Source organism: Salvelinus fontinalis, chromosome 5, assembly GCF_029448725.1.
Source record: "Salvelinus fontinalis isolate EN_2023a chromosome 5, ASM2944872v1, whole genome shotgun sequence".
NCBI lineage: Eukaryota > Metazoa > Chordata > Actinopteri > Salmoniformes > Salmonidae > Salvelinus > Salvelinus fontinalis.
Window position 1 is genome coordinate 49,595,885 of NC_074669.1, and position 25,416 is coordinate 49,621,300.

Here is a 25,416-nt window from a genome sequence, read left to right on the forward strand (position 1 = left end):
TCATTTAGAAGACCCATTTGCGACCATGCTTTAACTTCCTGACTGATGTCTTGAGATGTTGCTTCAATATATCCATCTAATTTTCCTTCTCATGATGCTATCTATTTTGTGAAGTGCACCAGTTCCTCCTGCAGCAAAGCACCCGCACAACATGATGCTGCCACCCCCGTGCTTCACGGTTGGGATGGTGTTCTTTGGCTTGCAAGCCTCCCCCTTTTTCCTCCAAACATAACGATGGTCATTATGGCCAAACAGTTCTCTTTTTGTTTCATCAGACCAGAGGACATTTCTCCAAAAAGTACGATCTTTGTCCCCATGTGCAGTTGCAAACCGTAGTGTGGCTTTTTTAAGGCGATTTTGGAGCAGTGGCTTCTTGCTTGCTGAGCGGCCTTTCGGGTTATGTTGATATAGGACTCGTTTTACTGTGGATATAGATACTTTTGTACCTGTTTCCTCCAGCATCTTCACATGGTCCTTTGCTGTTTTTCTGGGATTGATTTGCACTTTTCACACCAAAGTACATTCATCTCTAGGAGACAGAACGCGTCTCCTTCCTGAGCGGTATGATGGCTGCATGGTCCCATGGTGTTTATACTTGCGTACTATTGTTTGTACAGATAAACATGGTACCTTCAGGCGTTTGGAAATTGCTCCCAGACTTGTGGAGGTCTACAATGTTTTTTCTGAGGTCTTAGCTGATCTCTTTTGATTTTCCCTTGATGTCAAGCAAAGAGGCACTGAGTTTGATGGTAGACCTTGAAATACATTCACAGGTACACCTCCAATTGACTCAAATTATGTCAATTAACCTGTCAGAAGCTTCTAAAACCATGACATAATTTTCTGGAATTTTCCATGCTGTTTAAAGGCACCTTAGTGTATGTAAACTTTTGACCCACTGGAATTGTAATACAGTGAATTATAAGTGAAATAATCTGTCTGTAAACAATTGTTGGAAAAATGTCTTGTGTCATGCACAAATGTAGATGTCCTAACCGACTTGCAAAAACTGTAGTTTGTTATTAACAAGAAATTTGTGGAGTGGTTGAAAAACGAGTTTTAATGACTCCAACCTAAGTGTATGTAAACTTCCGACTTCAACTGTATGTACTGTAAATAAGGATGGTATGTTTTCTACTTCTAATACATTTGCAAAAATGTCTAAAAACCTGATTTAGCTTTGTCATTATGGGGTATTGTTTCTCGGTTGATTAGGAAAAAAAATATTTAATACATTTTAGAATAAGGCTTTAGGGTAATTTGTTTTGTGGAAAAAGTCAAGGGGTTTGAATACTGTCCGAATGCACTGTATGGGGTATAAGCCTACTCAGTTACACCCACAGATTACATTTCCAAAGAATTTACACAAATATTAGCATCATAGCTCTTATTGCAGGACTTTGACTGTGGGACATCACCTCGCCAGTCATTCTATTGTGTGTTTTGGATAACAATTGAGACATGGATTGTGTATGTGTACCATTCAGAGGGGGGAATGGAAAATACAACATTTTTAAGGGCCTTTGAACGGTGTATGGTAGTAGGTGCCAAGTTCTGCTAGGTTTTTCTGGCTCAACAGTTTCCCGTGTGTTTCAAGAATTGCCTACCACCAAAAGGACACCCAGACAACTTGACACAACTGTGGGAAGCATTGGAATCAACATGGGCCAGCATCCCAATGGAACACTTTTGACACATTGTAGAGTCCATGCCTCGACGAATTGAAGCTGTTCTAAGAGCAAAAGGAGATGCAACTCAATATTAGGAAGGTGTTCCGAATGTTTTGTTTACTCAGTGTATGTATGCCCCTAATGTAAATATGCAGTCTAATACATACACAGTGCTATTTTAATAGTTTGTTTTACTGTTTATTGTCAAATTAATTATGTATTGTATTTCTTTTTAAGTTATATAACAACATTCCAACCTTGTTTAGCATTATCTAGTAATATTCCACTATTTGTATCCGTTTGGATCAGTTTCAATGGGGAACTTTTATTTTGAATGCGAACCGCAAATTCCACTGTTGTCCTTATTGTGGGTAGCTTCACACAGGCCAGGGACACCGAGACCCAATGGGCGCTGAATTACATTTTATACTGTGAGTAGCAAGCTGGCTGTATTTTCTTCCCAAATCCCGGGAGTGGAACCTTTTGCACCAAGAAACACAGAGCGATAAAGGTCCGGACAGAAGCTGCAGGTACATTTTCTGACCATTATCAGTTGCATAAGTGTTTCAGCACAACAACAAGCAGTCAAGCTAATAGCTAACTTTAGCTAAATAGCCAAGTTTAGTTAGCTAGCCAGTGACGGTCTATGACAGTGTCTCGTGAATCTGTGGTGCCTTGTGACTTAGCTAGCTGTTTTTTGTTCTTATGTAACCTTTATTTAATTAGGCAAGTCATTTAAGAGCACATTATTATTTACATTGACGGCCTACCCGGCCAAACCCTCCCCTAACCTGGACGACGCTGGGCCGCCCTATGGGACTCGCGATCTCATTTGTATGTAGAAAAAGTTAGCGCTCGTGTCATCGCTGGTTTCCGCGTTTGGTGATTGTACTCAGCTGGACAAATGCAGAAAGTGGCACAGCCAAGGTTAAGTAACATGTTACGACGTTCTTCTGACTGACTGTCGACATTGTCATTCATAGTTAAGTCACGTTGCAGCTACCAGGCAACTGTTACTGTACCTGCTAGTTAGCCAGCTACGTTTCAATGTTGTCTAAGTTAATGTTTCTAACTAGCTGGTTAACTAAGACATATTTTAACGTTAGCTAGGTAGCGGTTAGGTACTATTTAAATCAAAAGTTAGTGTTGCTTTGTTAGATTGGAATGCTAGCAGCGAAGCCATGCAACTTTTTAGGGTTTAGTTACAAACAATTAAAAGTTAGCCAATAGTTTTATTTTCATTCAATAAATGAGAGGAGAACCACATATGAATGGGAACTTTATAAATGGCTACAAATTAGCATGTCCTCTTTTTTAAGATTGCAAACTAGTGAACTCAGTACCGTTTACGTGTCCATTATGACATTTAGTCCGGTTGGTGAGTTCGTTTTGCGTTTGGATGTATTTATTTATTTATTTATACACTCCATTGGCGATTCCAAATAATATCCACCCGCCCGGGGCACCGTGCCAAGCAAAACGTCTTCCCTAGTTTCTTTCATTATTCTCTACTATATAAGTCAGACATTTAGGTCACCAACGCCCTCTGTTATAGAATCAAGCGTTAAACTTTTAAATCTAATTTGCATGCTTAAATTCTGTCACGCTTGAATTGGTTGATAATAACAACCATAGTCAACATTATCAGCTTTCCTTCTGTTTACAACAGTTTCATTAGTCCTCATTTGGATAGATGTTTTATATTTGGTTCAAGACATCATGCCAATTGTGTCCTTAACTGAACAGGATGCATCAGCACCCTCATTTTAAAGTAAAACATGACTTTAATGTTGTAATGAGTAAAATGTTGAGGAAGAGTATAATGTTCTCTTTTCAGAGGTCTAAATGGTCATAATTTTTGCCTCCTTACATCTGTTTTTTTAAATTCCCTTTTCCATGATGTATACAGTCTAATATCTGGTAATCTACAGGAAGGACTGTTTTGCAGTTGGAGCCACAGTCTTGTGGTATTACCAGGAGATAAACATGCATACCACCCTGCATCCCACTGCTGGCTTGCTTCTGAAGCTAAGCAGGGTTGGTTCCTGGATGGGAGACCAGATGCTGCTGGAAGTGGTGTTGGAGGCACCCTTTCCTCTGGTCTTAAAAAAATATCCCAATTCCCCAGGGCAGTGATTGGGGACATTGCCCTGTGTAGGGTGCTGTCTTTTGGATGGGACGTTAAACGGGTGTCCTGACTCTCTGTGGTCACTAAAGATCCCATGGCACTTATTGTAAGAATAGTGGAGTTAACCCCGGCGTCCTGGCTAAATTCCCAAACTGGCCCTCATACCATCACCGTGACCTAATAATTTTGTATTGACTTATGCCAGGTTTTGATATCTGAGTGAGAATGACTAACAAAATCAATCGGGGCCTCCTGGTGGCTGGGGGCCCTAAGCGACCACTTATGTCGCTTATGCCTGGAATCGCGTTTGCAGACATGTGTCAAGACCCCTGCACAAACAATGATTGTGTGGTGATGAACTAGCCTATTCAGCAGCATAGCTGTCCAACCTAATTTGTCAGTTCCCATTGTATGCAAGAATGTGCATTGACATTTGTCTCTGGAATAGTGGCCTAGGTACTTTATGCCACCCCACCCTATGGAGTTGCATTTAAAATAGGCCTAGTATTTCTTCTTAACAATATTCAGCATGTGTAATATCATTACACTTTTTTACTCCTTGTTAATTCTTAGTAAAACAGAATCACCAGACAAACACGCGTGCCATGAGTTTAGGCTACATTCTGTCCCCCCAGCAAATCAATAACTTGAAAGGACTGCTATCTTGTGTCTTGAGGTGTTGACCACCAATGTAGCTGCCTGGATCGATGCCCTCTACGTTATTAAATGTGGTGGCTGGTAGGGACCTATTCATGCCCTCCTATCTGTTTGTTTTCAGGAATGTCCGAAGTTAGTGTTGAGGCTGAGTCCCCAGCCCAGGACCTGCAAATGGATTCATCTAAGAAGGCTCAGAATACTGAGGACTTTCAAAGAGAGAGCGAGGAGGATGCTCACAGCTTTGATAGTACTGAATATGTACTGAACAATGATGAAGTGCCTCATGGTGACAGAGCTGAAAACAACAGTGATGTTCAAAATGACAACGATAATGCTGAGAACAGCGATGACGCCCAAATTGATGATGTTCAGAGCGATAATGAGAATACGCAAAACAGTGCGAATGCTGAGCACGATGATGATGTTCCAAGCACTAGTGGCAATGCACATTCCGACAATGCCGGTGATAAAAGGGAAAATTGCCATACAGTGACTACTGATAATGATACACCAAAGAAAAACGAAGATTCTCATACAAAGGTGACATATTTATCTTCAATGCAGACAACAGCTCTGGGAATCATTCATTCCAGCTCTCTGGTTCATGTTGCTATATGTCACAAAAACATGGATAGCGTTACACCATAGTTCAGGATATCGTTATTATTATGATATCCAATGCTGATGCAGTTTATGAACCATATCTTAATACAACATGAACTTGAGTTAAAGCTCTGAATCAATAATTATCAATTTTTGATTTACTTTAATCGTTGATCCCTTTTGGTTGTTGGTGCCTTCCCCTTACGTTTCAAATTTGTCTGCTTGGTGCAACTCTAGTAGGAGTACGGGCTAGTGCATTTGTGTTGTTGGTGTAACTTTTGCATAACTGTCTTTTACGGGGTGTACTTCCTGATTAGTTGTACTGTGATGTCTGGTAGCGCAGTGAAAATGCTGGTGATGGCCTATGCTTCCTGTGAATTCCCCTGCATGCATTCTCCGCCTAATGCCAATACAATTGTTTAATTTAATTTGTATTTTTATTGATTAACTTTAATTGAGTTGTGTTTACAGGTACATGCCATTATGTTATGTTTGCCTTTGAGTCTCAGCATACCAGCCTGTAGCCACCTTTGTGCAGTAGTGACACTATTGTCCTCATCCTAGCCATGGTGTGGCCTGTATGTGTGACTGTTCCCTGCAATTATAAGAATCCAACCCAGTGTTTCCTGTGTGTGTGGATACAGCACCCTGAATTGAATAGGCCTGTCACATGGCTGGGTCATCGCTGTAGGCGCAAGGATTTGAACTACTTCCTCAACGTTTCCAGTCAATGTCAGATCCACTGCTGTTGTGTTCGACCACTCCAAACTGTTAGTTCGATGCAGATTCCCTTAGGTCGTTCCCAACGTCGAATGAGTAATTGTGCTTCAGGTGGTGATGCTATGTTGGAGTGTTGTTGCTTCATTCCAACTGACTCTTTTTATTTTATAGAAAGGCTGCATGAAGTAGTCACATACTATGCAATCACTGTACCCGTCTTGCTAGTAAGCCCCGTTTGCTTTACATTCTGCCCTGCTCTTTAAGAAGCGAGACTTGGTTTCCTCCCTCAGCTCAGCTGATCAGGAGGCTGCTGTTGTTATCCTTCCCTCCCCCCACTTGTTAGCTAGTTTCGAGGCTACTGAACTCCAGGGGCCTGAGCTCTGTCTCTCTGTTATGCCAAACATTGCCCCCATGTTCACCCTTTCAGTACCGTAGAACCATTTATGTGTCTTGTAACCAGTCTGTTTGATCTTCAGGAATTGGTAGTGCTATTGGCTTTTGCCAACAAATGTATTTAATCTAGGTCTAGATATACCGGTAGTTGTTGAGGTTGTCAGGTGTCTATCAATACAGTTGTGTGAACACTGGTATACCCAACAACTCCCCGATGACTTGTTACAACTCATACTCTGGGAGGACAGATAGACGGAAGTCTGTCTTATCTACCTCAACAGTTAGACAAGCCTACCTGTGGATGTCTCTGTTGCCTGCCTGCACGTGGGTGTCTTGTGGCCTTTTTAAATATTCATGTTGTGTGTTATCTGATACCTGGTGCTCTCTGCACCGTTGACACACTCCGCTGCCAAAGCAGTCCAAATAATTTTATGAAGCTTGTTGTTGCTTATGGAGCTGGTTTCTGGGCAATGTTTAAAACAAGTTGAAAATACAGAGAATATCTTCATACACTGAATCCTATTGAACTATTGCAAATGCATTAGGACCTATGCTTTGTCCTAATGCAACGGAATAAGGAGAAAGTATACGGGCCTACTTCTTCCCTGGATGAGCCTCCAAAATATATTGAGGCCAAAACTCCAACACAGCAGTCTTTTATTAGGTTTTGTTGTCTGGAGCGGTTCATGTACTCATGCTCATACCAAATGACACACACACATAAACAAAGCGGGGCTGTGTGTTTGCACTTGTTTATAGTGTATTTTCCCAATTGCGTGAAGTGTGAAATAATAGTAATATTTAGGCAGCCACAAATTAATGTGTAGCCTCCAGGTTTGAACAAGCAGATAGCCTACTCTTGGTTCATGAACTTGATCCCACCTGGTTCCCATGAAGCAGACCTGTCCCATTCTCTGGTTGATTTTTGGCTCACTCTGTGATGCCATTTTTAAATCTTAAGGGCGTGGCTCATCCTCTCATTTTGATGTTAGCATTAGCACTGCTTGATCTCGTTAGCATGGTCTGTGAATGGAGCAGTTGAAGCTTACCTGCACCTCATACATGCATTTATGCTAGCGCTAGCCTATCTGCATTATTTAGACATCAGTCCAAGGCCACTGAGGAATGGAGTTCATGCTCGACTTTGGTATTTCCAAATAGTAATGAACCCTTGACAATTGCAGGGGACCACAGTGGTTTTAGAAACACCGATAATATAGCTTCATACGGACTGAGTGCTATAAAAGTGCTAGCCTTTCACCGTAGCTACGCCAAGTTGGGTATCCTGGCCCAGAAAATGCAAAGCTTTTGTCATTCAGGCTTTTGTTTAAGTGTGATGTGTGAACAGCATTCTACTGTGTCCAACTTCCAAGAGGAAGTTATGGTGGTGTTGTAAGCCAATGTGTCGAAGCCTGACTTAATGACAGCTTCCTATGTCCATCACATTTTATAGCAGGCATCAAAAGGCAAATTATTAACCACTGTTACAGTAATTCCACATGGGTCTTGTCAATGATAATGTTGTGAGGTTTTCTACCGACAGACTATAGCCTAATAATAACTTTTCATTTCCTATAGAGAATTTGGAATTGTTTCACTGAAGACTTTTTAAATTAAAATTGTAGCTCTTCTTGACCCATGGTTTAAGCGAAGCCTTTAGACAAAAACAGATTCATGCTTAATTGCCCGACACAATTCATTCTGCATGAACAGGGTTGGTGTTGCTGCTTTAGCAAGTACGCCCATTTGTATTTTTAGCCTCTTCTGACAGTGACTCAGACAGTCAGTGTGGTTCTGTGGGAGAAGGTGTGAATGTGCTCGTCACACTTCTCACAGTCCTACATATTCTCCCTATAGGTGACGACGTGTCTGAAGTGTGTAAATGGCTTGAAGGGTTGCCCTTTGACTCTCTTCTTAACAATATCATACCAGACATTTAGCCCTATCAGTTTTGACAACTGGAACTTTTGTTTTGTTTTGGTGTGGACAATTTTTTTGTATGTTGACTGACAGCGGCTTCACCCTCGTGTTTGTTGTATTTTCCTTGCCCAGATTCCTTGGAGGAGTCCTAGTTTATAAATATGAAACAGTACAAGAACTCTGCTTGACCCAGATAGTTCTGCTTTGTCTGAGGTAATGCGAGGAAATTTGAAAATCTATGTTACTCCGTCACAGCATCTCAATCCTAAAGTACTAAAGAGATGGTTGGATTTTTTTGCCCTGATAACTGTGGCAGACCTGGAATGGCCTGGGAGAGGCCCTCATAAAAGCATTGCCATGGAGACCGGGTGGATCTTTGGAACAACCGAAGGACCATGCGTTGATTCCAGTTCTATTTATGTAGAGTAGAAATTGTTAATTTGGTTGCAAGAAATATTTGATACTGCTCAATCAGAGCAGTGATGGCTAGCTCCAAGGCTCTAAAAACCATTTGAAGATTTCCAATTATTCTTGCTGTGTGAAGAGGTCCAGTGAGCTTGCATGTGAGGTATCTTGTGTAATTCTCTGAAGGTTGACTGATCTTCTTTTATGCAAAAACTCAGCTTGAGCTTAATACACTGTTTAAAAACCACCCTAACACTGCAGGATGTTATCTCAATTAATTGTTCATCACTTCTGGTGGCAGTGACCACAAGATGGCAGCCCATAGTCATCAAATTCTGTTGATAGAGTCGCCTCTGCTTATTCTTCCAGACAAACGTTAGGTTCAAAGCATAGGCCTACAGCTTCACTCATGCACAGAGCAAACTTGGAAGAGGAAATTGAGGTAAGTCTCATGCAATGTATGAAACACTGTGTTAATCTCTTACCGTAGCTGTTTGTGATTGCAGGACAGCACAATGGATGAGGAGGTCCACAGGAGCCCGGCGGCAGAGATATCGGTCACCAGCAATGGAGACCAGGAGGAGAGCCACGAGGATCTATTCAGGGTAAGGGCTGGACAGGGCCCCCTCTTTGGCACTGCATTCACTCACTACATATAATTACATGCACGCATTGCTTCGCAAAACTGAGTTTGCACTTGAATTTTTTACTTGAAAGGGAACCACATTATTGCGACAATAATGAAGACAGAATGAATTGGTAGGTTTAAGCAACTTTGCAATCGGAGCCAGTGGAATAATACACTGATCGATTGGGCAAATGGATACACAACGCTGCTTGAGCTTACAGCCAAGCTTTACAAAAGGAGTTTCTTTTATTTCCGGGAACATGTCGAAATCAGCAGTTTGCCCAAGTCAGATCCACACCAGCCTCCATATAATGAATAGCCCTGCACTGGACTGGAATTTCTATGGTCATTCGTAAGGCACAGATGGCTTGGCTTCCATTGCTGTTGTTAAAAATATTTTTTTAAATCACAAATGTGATGATGGATAAATTGGCCAAGAAATACCTTGACACCCAGCATCATTGTCAACCTGTTTATAATATGGTCAAAGTGCATATATTTAGACCTGTTGTGACATACAGTATGTTGCTTTATTTTATGGCTGGTTATGACACCTACATGAGTGTCAAAAGCTACCATACAAGGCAAAATTATTACATTGCACCATAGTGTACTGTCAACAGTATGTTTATGTTATATTATTTTTTGGGAAATTGACCATATAAAATTATCATTGTTATTGTGCACACATTGATGTCAGACATGCTCCTACCCAAATGTTCAGTTGCTGATGACTGGGATAAATACAGGAGCAGATTTCAGGAGCAGGACAAGACACCCTCTTTGTGACTGATGACTTATTTAAGGACATTTACATGATAGGCCTATCTGGTGTTTATGATTGATGGTCATAATGCTTTTTGACATTGTCAAGGTGTATGTTCTTAGTCCAAGTAAAGTGACACAGGATGGTCATAATGCTTCATGACGGTGTCATAAAGTGTATTTTCTACAAGTTCTTTAAAATATGATGAAAAAACATAACTGTAAATAGTTCATTACAACAACAAAGGATTTAAGAAACAAACATTCAAGCGAAAGGAAACTTCTTGGCTGAAAATTGTAATTTTAAAAATGAATGTGGGGTTTGACACATTTATGTAGGTGTCATAACCAGCTGTACAATAACGCAATATATGTCAAAACACTTGTAAATATATGGGTCATGGCCATGTTATGTCAGCTGTTATGACATGGTTATGACCATGTCATAACTTGTTGACACTGGGTGTCAAGTAAAGCGTTACCAAATTATCTCCCCAGCAATGATAGTCTAACCCTATTCCTAGTGCTATACAATTATTCAATAAAGGATTACATTTCATATAGCTTGCCACTGTAGCTACATGGTTGCAGTTGTAATCAGTAGGATCAGGCAGCAGGTATTCTCCTCCACTCTCTGAGGAGGATAATTGGTTGTCAGTGAAATTCCGTTTCAACCTTAGTTTGTCGCAGTGCGATAAGACATCTAGACTGCGATCCTTGGCATGGCTTTTAACAGGCAAGCAGTGTCCGGCTTTGTTTATCGTCGCATCAATTTACTAGACATACAATGACGTTTGGAAAGATATGTCTTTGTAAGGATTACATCGCTGCAAGACATACTATGGATGGACCTAGGCTCCACTACATACTGGTAACTGACAAAATAAAGGAAAAGCCAACATAGTGTCTTAACTCATTACAGTCTAAGTCCTGTCTAAGCCGAGGAAGGGAGGGGGGTTCTACTAAGCTATATGGAATTGTTTTAAGAAGGTCATACCAAGGATAATTTTGCTATTTGATTTTGAGACCCCTTGAAGTATATAATTAAAAAATATATATATATATGTAACAATTGTTAGATGAAAATGTGTATTTGGCCTTGCTACGTATTAGCCCATACGAATAAATTGAATAACAGATTCACGACATGGAACAAATATCAAAATTAAGTTAGTTCTATAGTGTCTCTCCTATATCTGAGAGATATATGTTTTACATGTATTTAACTCCTTATTTTTGGCACTAAATAGTCTCCACAAATACACAAAATTATGTGGACATCTCTTCAAATGAGTGGATTTGACTATTTGAGGCACACCCGTTGATGATAGGTGTATAATATCAAGCACACACCCATGCAATCTCCACAGACAAACATTGGCAGTAGAATGGCCTTACTGAAGAGCTCAGTGACTTTCAACTTGGCACCGTCATAGGATGCCACCTTTTCAAAAAGTCAGTTTGTCAAATTTCTGCCCTGCTTGAACTGCCCCGGTCAATTGTAATTGCTGTGTTTGTGAAGTGGAAACGTCTAGTGACAACGGCTCAGCCGCGAAATTGCAGAGCACACAAGCTCACAGAAAGGGACAGCTCAGTGGTGAAGCACGTAGTGTGTAAGAAGTCGTCTGTCCTTAGTTGCTACGCTCAGTACTGAGTTCCAAACTGCCTCTGAAAGCAACGTCAGCACAAGCTGTTTTGTCAGAAGCTTCATGAAATGGGTTTCCATGGCCGAACAGCTACACACAAGCCCAAGATCACCATGCGCAATGCCAAGCGTCAGCTGGAGTGATTTAAAGCTTGCCACCATTTGACTCTGGAGCAGTGGAAATGCTTTTGATGAATCACGCTTCACCATCCGGCAGTTCGAAGGACAAATCTGGGTATCTCGGAAGCTAGGAGAACGCTACCTGCCGCAATGCATGGTGCCAACTGTACAGTTTGGTGGAGGAGGAATAATGGTCTGGGGCTGTTTTCATGGTTCGGGCTAAGCCCCTTGGTTCCAGTGACGGAAAATGCCCCTTGGTTCCAGTGAAGGAAAATCTTAATGCTACAGCGTACAATGACGTTCTTGAAAATTCTGTTCTTCCAAATTTGTGGACAGTTTGGGGAAGCCCCTTTCCTGTTTCAGCATGACAATGCACCCTTGCACAAAGCGAGGTCCATGCAGAAATGGTTTGTCGAGATCGGTGTGGAAGAACTTGACTGGCCTCCACAGAGCCCCATCGAATCCCTTTGGGATGAATTGGAATGCCGTCTGCGAGCCAGGCCTAATCGCTCAACATCAGTGTCCGACCTCACTAATGATCTTGTGGCTGAATGGAAGCAAGTCCCCGCCGCAATGTTCCAACATCTAGTGGAAAGCCTTCCCAGAACAGTGGAGTCTGTTATAGCAGCAGGTTCAAAGACATTACTCTAGGGGTTAATAGGGTGTTGGGCCACCGCACGCCGCCAGAACAGCATTAATGCGCCTTGGCATAGATTCTACAAGTGTCTGTAACTTTATTGGATAGATGTGACACAATTTTTCCACAAGAAATGCAATCATTTTGTGTTTTGTTGATGGTGGTGGAAAATGCTTTGTCAGTCGCCATTCCAGAATCTCCCATAAGTGTTCAATTGGGTCAAGATCTGGTGACTGTCATGCATATGGATTACATAGTTTTCATGCTCGTTAAACCATTCGGTGGCCACTCGTGCCCTGGGGATGTGGGCATTGTCATCCTATGGGGTATAGCCATGGTAGCCAAAACAATAAGCAACTGGGCCTGCCAAGCATTTTTATGACCCTAAGCATGAATTGTTTAGGAATTGCTCAGGAACCACACCTGCTTTCAATATACTTGGTCTTCCTCATTTAAAGTAGTTTGATGCCCCAGCTGTGCATTTGAAACAGTAGCAGCAGCTCTTTTTGTGGCCTCACATCATGGGATTTAATTATGTTTTGATAAGATGGATAGGCCTATACTTTACATAGGCTATGCATCTACACTAACTCCCCATAATGACAAAATGAAAACATGTTTTTAGACATTTTTGCTAATTTGATTGAAAATGAAATACAGAAATGTCTGTTGCATAAGTATTCACACCCATGAGTCAATACTTGGTAGAAACACCTTTGGTGGAAATTACAGCTTTGAGTCATCTTGGCTATGTCAGTATCAGCTTTGCACATCAGGATTTGGGGATTTTCTCCCATTTTTCATTGCAATTTTTCTCATGCTCTGTTAAGTTAGTTTGGGAGCTATGGTGAACAGCAATCTTCACGTCTTTCCACAGATTTTCAATGGGATTCAAGTCTGGACTTTGGCTTGACTGCTGAAGGACTTTCATATTCTTGTTCTGAAGCCATTCCAGCGTGGCTTTGGCTGTATGCTTGGGGTCATTGTCCTGTTGGAATGTAAATCTTTGCCCCAGTCTAAGGTTGTTTGCACTCTGAAGCAGGTTCTCATCAAGGATTTGCCTGCATTTGACTCCATTCATTGTTCCCTCTATCCTTACTAGTCTCCCAGTCACTGCTGCTAAAAAGCATCCCCATAGCATGATGCTGCCACCACCATGCTTCACGGTAGGGATGGTGTTAGACGAGTGATGAGCTGTGCCTGGTTTTCTCCCGACATAGCACTTTGCATTCAGGTCTCATTAAACCACAAAATCTTTTGCATTATGATCTGAGACTTTCACATGCCTTTTTGCAAACTCCAGGCGTGCTGTCGTGTGCCTTTTTCTCAGGAGTGGCTTCCGTCTAGCCACTCTCCCATAAAGCCCAGATTGGTGAAGTGCTGTGGAGACTGTTGTCCTTCTGGCATGTTTTCTGATCTCAGCAGAGGAACTCTAGTTCTGGTCATCAGGTTCATTACAAACAAACATGTTCTGGGGAAATATGGTCATCTATGTAAAATAATGTTCATAGGTGAAAGGAAGAACGCGAGATGCTTCATCTCCTAATGTATTGCACACGTTGACTGCAGGTATTTTCTTAAAGTAGCTACAAATATTAAAATGTATTGTAAAACAAAATTTCAACGCCATTGAATAAGCATCCCGTGGCTAGTTCCTAATACCCCAGTACATACGTTATACCACCTAAGCCTAACCAGTATACATGTAATCCTACGTATGTAATGGATCAAACCATAGGCCTATTCTTGTCCGTTGTCCATGTGGTTTTGTTGCTGCTCTCGATCTATGCCCATTTTTATCATTTATTGATTGACGAATATATCATACTTATCCATGTTAGAAAATGCAGACCGATGGTACATGGTATTAACATGAATGTCAAGACAGACATTGTGAAAATTGGTCGCATGCAGTTCAAATCCTGTCGATCCTCTGTTTATGTCACTGACGGTAAGGCTTTTGTGACCATTGTAAGCACACAGAACATCGCCCCATTGGGGTCTTGCTGTCTAATTTATGTTTGGGATCGTGCTGTGCTTTGTTAGGCTATATGGTGTAATAAGGGGAAAGCAATAATGCTATATTTCCCTTAAGAACAGTTACAAATCTCTGACATATATACCTATTTTATGATGGAATAAATTGTAATACATAGTGCCGGAGTCTGGCGCAGCAGTAACGCTCCCGACTTGGGACCGTATGCCCCCAAGGCAATGTGTCTCTGCTCACCTAACTGTTTGTGCCCTTCCTTATACTGTACCTCCTCCTTGGTTTGAGGTTACTTAGGTGTTTGGCCCACACATTCTGAACATGTGGATCTTACCCCTATCACTGTTTTTTTTTTCTGTTAGCATTGGCTATAGGTAAGTTAGCAGTGGCTTTTGAAACGCATCCGAATCAATCCCGTAAGTGATAAACTAGAGCTAAATCTAAATGAACATGTCCTTTTTAATGTCATACGAATCATGTTATTTACAGAACATTGTCATGATGTGTCATCTCCCTTTTAAAGTAAATTCCAATGTGTTGCCCGATGGTGGCAACTTGATCTCTTACACTGGACGTCAGCCAATAGCTTTGAGGCCGCTGGTGTGATTCATGGTGATTTGAGAGGAAGCAAGCAGAATGTACTTAAAGAGAAAATCTATTCTCATCAAACCTGTGCAGGACACTTGTTTCTTGAAGTCCTTCAGTTGTCAGAAGTATTATTATTTTTTATCTTGGTGAAGATTGTAGTTCCATTTCGTGACAGTCTGACGCTTTCGATGTCTGTGTATGGGCACATTTTTGAGAATTTAAATTCTGCGATTGGTCAGTTTCTGTAAACCGTGAGAATGCATCAACTTAGGTCAAACTCATTGGTGGTGGTGGTGGAAAAAGTACTCAATGTTCATACTTGAGTAAAAGTAAAGATACCTAATAGAAAATGACTCGAGTACAAGTGAAAGTTACCCAGTAAAATACTACTTGAGTAAAAGTATTAGTTAAATATACTTAAGTATCAAAAGTAAATGTAGTTGCTAAAATATAATTACGTTTCAAAAGTAAAAGTATGAATAATTAAAAATTCCTTATTAAGCAAACCAGACGGCACAATTGTCTTGTTTTTTTTAAATTACGGATAGACAGGGTCACACCAACACTCAGACATCATTTAACCTCTCTGCGCACAGATCCCTTTAGCGGGATCATTTCTCTAAACAACCGCTAAATTGCAGGGCGCCAAATTCAAAAAATATTACTAAAAATATTTATAATCATGCAATCACAAGTGAAATATACCAAAACACAGCTTAGCTTGCAACGAAAGCAATCTAAGCTTTTGTGAGTGTATCAATCAATGCTAGAACAGTTAGCCTTATATTAGCTTGGTTAGCTTGGTCACGAAAAGCAATAATGAATCGCTTACCTTTGATAATCTTCAGATGTTTGCACTCACGAGACTCCCAGTTACACAACAAATGTTCTTTTTGTTAGATAAATATTACTTTCATAACTCCATTTGGGTTGCGCGTTTTCTTGTTATGTTCAGAACTACAGCCTCGTACCGTTCGACGAAAATTCCAAAAAGTATCCGTAATGGTCATAGAAACATGTCAAATGTTTTTTATAATCAATCCTCAGGTTGTTTTTAACAAACATAATCGATAATATTTCAACCGGACCGTAACCTATTCAATACAAGAGAGAAAAGGAAAATGGAGAGCTCCCCTCGCGCCCAGGAACTATTCAGAGGACACCTGACTACTTTTGAAGAATCTCGTTCATTTTTCAAAATAAAAGCCTGAAACTATGTCTAAAGCCTGGTCACAGCCTGAGGAAGCCATTGGAAAAGGAATCTGGTTGATACCCCTTTAAATGGAAGAAAGACTGGCCAGGAAACACAGATTTTCTTTATTTTTTAAATTTTTATATCACTTCCGGGTTAGATTTTCTCAGGTTTTCGCCTGCAGAATCAGTTTTGTTATACTCACAGACAATATTTTGACAGTTTTGGAAACTTTGGTGTGTTTTCCTAATCTGTAAATTATATGCGTATTCTACGATCTGGACCTGAGAAATAGTCCGTTTACCTTGGGAACATTATTTAAAAAATAAAAATAAATCTGACCCCTAGCGTCAAGAAGTTAAAAAACGAAACATTTGTGAGTCCGCCAGATCAGAGGCAGTAGGGATGACCAGGAATGTTCTCTTGATAAGTGTGCGAATTGGACAATTTTCTGTCCTGCAAAGCATTCAAAATGTAACGAATACTTTTGAGTGTCAGGGAAAATGGAGTAAAAAGTAAAGAATTTTCTTTAATGTATTGAAGTAAAAGTTATATCTAAATAGCAAGGTTAAGTACAGATACACCCAAAAAAGGACTTTAGTACTTTAAAGTATTTTTACTTAAGTACTTTACACCAGTCTTGTATTATTCAGTGTGAACCTCTATCCTCTGACCGTTGCAATATTTCCTCCCTGACTTTAGGACCCTTCTTACGGTGACCTGAACCTGTCAGAAAGCCACATCAGCTCTGGCAGCTTTGCCTCGATGACAGAGGGCATCATTGCATCAGGACCATACAGAGGTACAGTAACCAGACTATCAAGAAATTGCGTGCAGCAGCAAATTGAATGTGAAGACTGTTTCCAGTGAGTGCAGGTTTTTTCTTTTCTACTGTGAACAGAGTACCAAGTACATTTTCTTTAAATGTTTTTTTTAGGGGGGGGGGGGGGGGGGGGGGGGGTGTAGGTCAGCTTTAATATTGCAGATTGTGGCTTCCATCAGTGTAATTGTCTGCATCATTTCCAATCCCCCAGATGTATTTTTTTGTATATATATTTATTTATTATTATTTTCCCCTAACCCTATCATCCCTCCCCTAATTGGAGTAAATGTATGGACAACAATATTTAGGCTTCTACTTCCAGCTTATACATACTATATACATTTTACTGACACAGTATGTCTTACAATAGTTAACTTTTGGTTTTAATTCCATCTTTCAGCTACCCTCAACCCCTTCTATCTATCCCTGAAGACCATCTAGATTTGATTTCTATTTGCCATATATTTTTCAACTGTGCTGTTTCACAAAAGTTCTTAATTCTTGCGAATATAGGGGGTGCTGTTTCGACTTAGCATAAATCGGTCTCCAGATTAAACGGCTTCCTACTCAATTCTTGCTCGTACAATATGCATATTATTATTATTATTGGATAGAAAACACTCTCTAGTTTCTATAGCCGTTGGAATTTTGTCTCTGAGTGAAACAGAACTCCTTCTACAGCACTTTTCATGACAGGGAGTGAGATTTCAGAAATCTTGGCCCCTGTTCCCAGGTCAGTTGTAAGGTCCCTGTAAATGCTATGGAGAAACAAACACTGCCTACGTCTTCCTCTGGATGTCAGTACGTGGTGACGCTTTGAATGGAGTCGATTGCGCAATCAGGGCCTGTATAAAACACCAAAGACCGGAAGTACATTTCTTTTCGTCTCTGCGCCTGACGCACGATGGACATAGGACTTGCCTTCTTCCAAGCTGTTGTTTAGCCAGTAATATTTCTCCGGTCATGTTTTTACTCGTTATAGGTGTTAAAAACATCATACGGTAGTTAATTTGAACCGTTTTATAGCAATTTATATCCGTTTAGGGCGATTTTATGGCATTTCTGTGTGACGCACTTCGAGGAGCTGGGCACTTTTCGAGTGCATGGTGAACGTTAGTGGCCATTTCGACGGGACAAGAGGACATCTTTCGACCAAAAGACGATTAGACCGGAGAAAGGATTCATTGCCCAAGATTCTGATGGAAGAACAGCTCATAGTAAGAACTATTTATGATGATAAATCGTGTTTCTGTCGAAAAATGTTAAACGCTTATGCCGCCATTTTGTTTGGTGTAGCTTCGCTTGGCGCAACCTGTATTGAAAAGTAAGGATAATTAAAAAAATGTAATTCAGCGATTGCATTAAGAATTAAATTGTCTATCAATCGCTGTCCACCCTGTATTTTTTAGTCAAGTTTATGAGTATTTATGTATAAGACTAGATCACTGTCTAATATGGCGCCCGACATTTTCTGACCAGCTTGGCTACTTTTCTCATTGTCTAACCACGATTTTGGTGGCTAAATATGCACATTTTCGAACAAACTCTATATGTATGTTGTAATATGGAGTGTCATCTGAAGAATTCTGAGAAGGTTAGTGAAAAAATTAATACATTTTGGTGGTGATAATGCTATCGCTCTTTTTGCCGTGAATCAATGCTGAGATAATGTTTGCACATGTGCTATGGTAATATAACGATTTATTGTGTTTTCTCTGTAAGACACTTAGAAAATCTGAAATATTGTCTGGATTCACAGGATCTGTGTCTTTCAATTAGTGTACGCTGTGTATTTTTAAGAAATGTTTTATGATTAGTAATTAGGTAATACACGTTGCTCTCTGTATTTTTTTCTAGTCGAGTTGTGATGGTGGGTGCAATTGTAAACTATGATTTATACCTGAAATATGCAAATTTTTCTAACAAAACCTATCTTATACCATAAATATGTTATCAGACTGTCATCTGATGAGGTTTTTTCTTGGTTAGTGGCTATCAATATCTTTATTTGGCCGAATTGGTGATAGCTACTGGTGTTGAGAAAAAATGGTGGACAAAGAAAAATGGTGATTTTTGCTAACGTGGTTAGCTAATAGATTTACATATTGTGTCTTCCCTGTAAAACATTTTATAAATCAGAGATGATGGCTTGAATCACAAGATCTGTATCTTTCATTTGGTGTCTTGGACTTGTGATTGAATGATATTTAGATGCTACTATTTAATTGTGACGCTATGCTAGCTATGCTATTCAGCTTTTTTACTGGTGGGGGAGGTGGGGGTGCTCCCGGATCCGGGTTTCTTTAACCTACATACAGTTGAAGTCGGAAGTTTACATACACTTAGGTTGGAGTCATTAAAACTTGTTTTTCAACCACTCCACAAATTTCTTGTGAACAAACTATAGTTTTGGAAAGTCGGTTAGGACATCTACTTTGTGCATGACACAAGTCATTTTTCCAACAATTGTTTACAGACAGATTATTTCACTTGTAATTCACTTTATCACAATTCCAGTGGGTCAGAAGTTTACATACAGTAAGTTGACTGTGCCTTTAAACAGCTTGGAAAATTCCAGAAAATTGTGTCATGGATTTAGCAGCATCTGATAGGCTAATTGACATCATCTGAGTCAATTGGAGGTGTACCTGTGGATGTATTTCAAGGCCTACCTTCAAACTCAATGCCTATTTGCTTGACATCATGGGAAAATCAAAAGAAATTAGTAGACCTCAGCAAATAAATTGTAGCCCTCCACAAGTCTGGTTCATCCTTGGGAGCAATTTCCAAAAGCCTGAAGGTACCACGTTAATCTATACAAACAATAGTACGCAAGTATAAACACCATGGGACCACGCAGCCATCATACCGCCCAGGAATGAGACACGTTCTATCTCTTAGAGATGAACGTACTTTGGAGCGAAAAGTGCAAATCAATCCCAGAACAATAGCAAAGGACCTTGTGAAGATGCCAGAGGAAACGGGTACAAAAGTATCTATATCCACAGTAAAACGAGTCCTATATTGACATAACCTGAAAGGCTGCTCAGCAAGGAAGAAGCCACTAATCAAAAACCGCAATAAAAAAGCAAAACTATGGTTTGTACATGGGGACAAAGATCATACTTTTTGGAGAAATGTCCTCTTGTCTGATGAAACAAAAATAGAACTGTTTGTCCAAAATTACCATCGTTATGTTTGGAGGAAAAAGGGGAAGGCTTGCAAGCCGAAGAACACCATCCCTACCTTGAAGCACGGGGGTGACAGCATCATGTTATGGGGGTGTTAAAGCTCTGTTGTACCTGTCCTGTGTCCCATAATGTGCCTGCAGTCCATACAGAACCAGGCTTATAATGATTTGCCATCTTTTAAATTAGCATGCCGTTGTGTTCTTACATTGATTTGGATAGATTTACAGTAACAGCATAGAAAAGAGACTTAAAATAAAGTGCAAAATGTATTTAAGTACCATGTGTTCTTTCTTGCTAAATCCTCTAGAGGGCAGAATTTGAAGAAACGATGCTTGATAACACAACGTCAACAAAAAAAACAGGGGAAGGACTTTGATTTCCCATTTCCCCCCCCCCCCCCAGGTTTTCGCTTTCAAAATCCAACTTTTTAAATAGGATGTTCTATGTTCTTCTTCTAAGTCCACATCAATGCTTAAACCACATTAGGGGACAATATTATTATTGTGTAATTACACTTTAGTTTAGATGGGCACCACCCAGACTGTTATTTGGCTAGCTGTGTTTCTGTAGCCATAGGCGGCGCTTTATAATAATGCTTTATAATAAAGCATTCCATGCATCATCACATTTGCAGGAATAATAGGTTAATGTGATGAGTAGATTGGATAGTCATTATGTAGGCTAATATACCTCAGTGTTAGCAAAAAGTACTTCAATGCATGGTTGAGTGCGTAGTGGCGTAGAGTAGCCTAGGCTATATCAGATACGTTTCTTGGCCTTTTTTATAAACCCATTTCATGCAATTCTACTACAATTTATATGACTGGAGACGTTAGCAGAATCTTTTTTAGTATGACAATTACTTGGTAGCCTAATCTGCTGACACTGAAAAACACATCAATAAACAGCGTCTGATCCATATAATTGGCCTACGAGAAGGGGAGACACACTAATAGCCTACAATCAAGCCCCACAATGGTGTCCTAATCCCCATAAAACCTAGCAGTCAAACAGGGAAATGGTTCCAATCGTTTTTCCACCATTCATTTTTCCCATAGGGAATTTTAGAAACACTTACACTAAGGGCTGTGTTTTGTGTAGGCTTACCCTGGCGTAAAATTTTGATAACCATGTAAATCCCTCTCGGACAATATATATCGGCGAATATATTGTAACCTTGTGCTAGAGAGATTTATACAGTATTCAAAATGTCAGAGGCAAAGGTCGAAAGTCAGATGTCCTCCAAAACACAACCCTGCTTCTTGATACACTGCTCGCTTAACCCAGAAGCCAGCTGCACCTGCAACAACTGGTGACAGTGTCAGCGCGCATGTGCCCGACCTGCCAAAGGAGTCACTAGAACTTGATGGGACAAGCACATCCGGCCAAACCCTCCAGTAACCCGGACGATGCTGGGCCAGTTGTACGTCGCCTCATGGGTCTCCCGGTTGTGGCCGGATACGACACAGCTCGGAATCGAACCCGGATCTGTAGTGCGCCTCTCGGGAGGCCCATCGTCAGCAAACTTAATGATGGTATTGGAGTCGTGCTTGGCCACACAGTCGTGGGTAAACGGGGAGTACAGGAGGCGACTAAGCACGCACCCCTGAGGGGTCCCCGTATTGAGGATCAGCGTGGCAGATGTGGTGTTGCCTACCCTTACCTCCTGGGGGTGGCCCGTCAGGAAGTCCAGGATCCAGTTGCAGAGGGAGGTGTTTAGTCCCAGGGTCCTAAGCTTAGTGTCGAGCTTTGTGGGTATTATGGTGTTGAACGCTGAGCTGTAGTCAATGAACAGCGTTCTCACAAAAGTGTTCCTTTTGTCCAGGTGGGAAGTGTGGAGTGCGAATGAGATTGCTTGTGGATCTGTTGGGGCGCTATTCAAATTGGAGTGGGTCTAGGGTATCCTGGAGGATGCTGTTGTGAGCCATGACCAGCCTTTCAAAGCACTTCATGGCTACCGACATGAGTGCTACGGGGCGGTAGTCATTTAGGCAGGTTACCTTCGCTTTCTTGGGCACAGGGACTATGGTGGTCTGCTTGAAACATTGTAGGTATTACGGACTTAGTCAGGGAGAGGTTGAAATGTCAGTGAAGACACTTGCCAGTTGGGCCGCGCATGCTCTGAGTACACGTCCTGGTAATCAGTCTGGCCCCTTGACCTGTTTTAAAGGCCTAGCTCACATCGGCTACGGAGAGCGTGATCACACAGTCGTCCGGAACAGCTGGTGCTCTCACGCATGCTTCGGAGTTGCTGGCCTCGGAAGTGAGCATAAAAGGCATTTAGCCCGTCTGGTAGGCTCGCGTCACTGGGCAGTTCGCTGCTGGACTTCCCTTTAGTCTGTAATAGTAGTAAGCTCTTGCACACCTGAAGAGCGTAAGAGCTGGTGTAGTAGAATTCAATCTTAGTCCTGTATTGACGCTTTGCCTGTTTGATCGTTCGTCTGAGGGCGTAGCGGGATTTCCTATAAACGTCCGGATTAGTATCCCGCTCATTGAAAGCGGTAGCTCTAGTCTTTAGCTCAGTGCGAATGTTGCATGTAATCCATGGCTTCTGATTTGGATATGTACAGTTGAAGTCGGAAGTTTACATACACCTTAGCCAAATACATTTAAACTCAGTTTTTCACAATTCCTGACATTTAATCCTAGTAGTAACTTCCCTGTCTTAGGTCTGTTAGGATCACCACTTTATTTTAACAATGTGAAATGTCAGAATAATAGTAGAGAATTATTTCAGCTTTTATTTCTTTCACACATTCCCAGTGGGTCAGAAGTTTACATTAACTCAATTAGTATTTGGTAGCATTGCCTTTTTAAATTGTTTAACTTGGGTCAAGAGGTTTGGGTTGCCTTCCACAATAAGTTGGGGGAATTTTGTCCCATTCCTCCTGACAGAGCTGTAATTGAGTCAGGTTTGTAGGCCTCCTTGCTCGCACACGCTTTTTCAGTTCTGCCTACACATTTTCTATAGGATTGAGGTCAGGGCTTTGTGATGGCCACTCCAATACCTTGACTTTGTTGTCCTTAAGCCATTTTTTCACAACTTTGGAAGTATGCTTGGGGTCATTGTCCATTTGGAAGACCGATTTGCGACCAAGCATTAATTTCCTGACTGATGTCTTGAGATGTTGCTTCAATATATCCACAACATTTTCCTCACAATGCCATCTATTTTGTGAAGTGCACCAGTCCCTCCTGCAGCAAATCACCCCCACAACATGATGCTGCCACCCCTGTTCTTCACGGTTTGAATCAGCTTGAAAGCTTCCCCCTTTTTCCTCCAAACATAATGATGGTCATTATGGCCAAACAGTTCTATTTTGTATTTTATTTCATCAGACCAGAGGACATTTCTCCAAACGCTCTTTGTCCACATGTGCAGTTGCAAACCGTAGCCTGGCTTTTTTATGGCTTTTTTGGAGCAGTGGCTTCTTCCTTGCTGAGCGGCCTTTCATGCTGGTAGAAATGAGGTATAACCAATTTAAGTTTGCCTGCGTTAAAGCCCCCGGCCACTAGGAGTGCCGCTTGTAGATTAGCAATTTCTTGTTTGCTTATGTCCTTACACAGTTCATTGAGTGCGGTCTTAGTGCCAGCATCGGGTTGTGGGGGTAAATAGACGGATACGAAAAATATAGATTGAAAATCTCTTGATAGATAGTGTGGTCTGCAGCTTATCATATGGTACTCTACTTCAGGCGTGCAATACCTCGAGACTAATATTAGACATCACACACCAGCTGTTATAGACAAATAGACCCACACCACCACCACCCCTTGTCTTACCGGACGTAGCTGTTCTGTCCTGCCGATGCACGGCAACCCAAACACAATATGTTACAGTTTTTAATGTCCTGTTGGTATGATAGTCTCGATCGGAGCTCAGACAGTTTATTCTCCAGTGATTGCACGTTGGCCAATAGAACGGATGGTCGAAGCGGGTTACCCACTCGCCGACAAATTATCACAAGGCACCAGGATCTGCACCCCCAGACATTTGCACATTACTGTTTTGAATAAATCATGATGATAAAACATAAAAACTGCTTGTGAACTTGAAACTAACAGGCAACATTTTTCACTGGCAATATGTCGCACTGCCAAGTCAGACTGTCACAAATTCAACTTTTTTTATCCCTGGTATTGTTGTCTTTGTGACTGAATTGGAGAGTCTAGTTTTTTATTTATTAGACTTTTTAATTCAAATGTATCCTGTATATTGTGGATTTTTTGGTAGTTTGCGTTAAAAATGGGTGGTATCCAGATTTTGTAATATACAGTACCAGTCAAAAGTTTGGACACCTACTCATTCAAGGGTTTTTTCTTTATTTTAACGATTTTCTACATTGTAGAATAAAAGTGAAGACATCAAAACTATGAAATAACACACATTGTATCATGTACCAAAAAAGTGTTAAACACATATATTTATTTTATATTTGAGATTCTTCAAAGTATCCACCCTTTGCCTTGATGACAACTTTGCACATGCTTGGCATGCTCTCAACCAGTTTCACCTGGAATGCTTCTCCAACAGTCTTGAAGGAGATCCCACACATGCTGAGCACTTGTTGGCTGCTTTTCCTTTACTTTGTGGTCCAACTCATCCCAAACCATCTGAATTGGGTTGAGGTTGGGTGATTGTGGAGGCCAGGTCATCTGATGCAGCACTCCATCACTCTCCTTCTTGGTCAAATAGCCCTTACACAGCCTGGAGGTGTGTTGGGTCATTGTCCTGTAGAAAAACAAATGTTAGTCCCACTAAGAGCAAACCTGATGGTGTATCGCTGCAAAATGCTGTGGTAGCCATGCTGGTTAAGTGTGCCTTGAATTCTTAATAAATCACAGACGGTGTCAACAGCAAAGCACCCCCACACAATCACACCTCCTCCATGCTTCACTGTGGGAACCACACATGTGGAGAACATCCGTTCACCTACTCTGTGTATCACAAAGACACGGCAGTTGGAACCAAAAATCTCAAATTTGGACTCATCAGACCAAAGGACAGATTTCCCCCGGTCTAATGTCCATTGCTCATGTTTCTTGGCCCAATCAAGTCTCTTCTTATTATTGGTGTCCTTTAGTAGTGGTTTCTTTGCAGCAATATGACCAAGAAGGCCTGATTTTCAAGCAGTCTCCTCTGAACAGTTGATTTTGAGATGTGTCTGTTACTTGAACGCTGAAGCATTTATTTGGGCTGCAATTTCTGAGGCTGGTACTCCAATGAATTTATCTACTGCAGCAGAGGTAACTCTGGGTCTTCCTTTCCTGTGGTGGGCCTCATGAGAGGCAGTTTCATCATGGCCCCTGATGGTTTTTGCGACTGCGCTTGAAGAAACTT

General features: G+C 41.1%; 1 protein-coding gene across 6 annotated transcripts in view; it reads left to right on the forward strand.

Moving 5' to 3' along the window:
• The first annotated feature begins 2,044 nt into the window (after nt 1–2,044).
• The window catches only part of LOC129855778 (arfaptin-1-like), a 39,152-nt gene continuing 15,780 nt past the window's right edge, over nt 2,045–25,416 (forward strand). For 2 of the 6 annotated variants that reach the window (XM_055923786.1, XM_055923788.1), the window contains exons 1-4: nt 2,045–2,200; nt 4,577–4,995; nt 9,003–9,101; nt 16,764–16,863. In XM_055923786.1, coding sequence (XP_055779761.1) covers nt 4,579–4,995; nt 9,003–9,101; nt 16,764–16,863 — 616 coding nt within the window. In that variant the 5' untranslated portion in view covers nt 2,045–2,200; nt 4,577–4,578. Of the gene's footprint in view, nt 2,201–2,228; nt 2,598–4,576; nt 4,996–9,002; nt 9,102–16,763; nt 16,864–25,416 lie in introns of those variants that run through there. The other 4 variants (XM_055923787.1, XM_055923791.1, XM_055923789.1 and 1 more) reach the window with 4 other exon arrangements.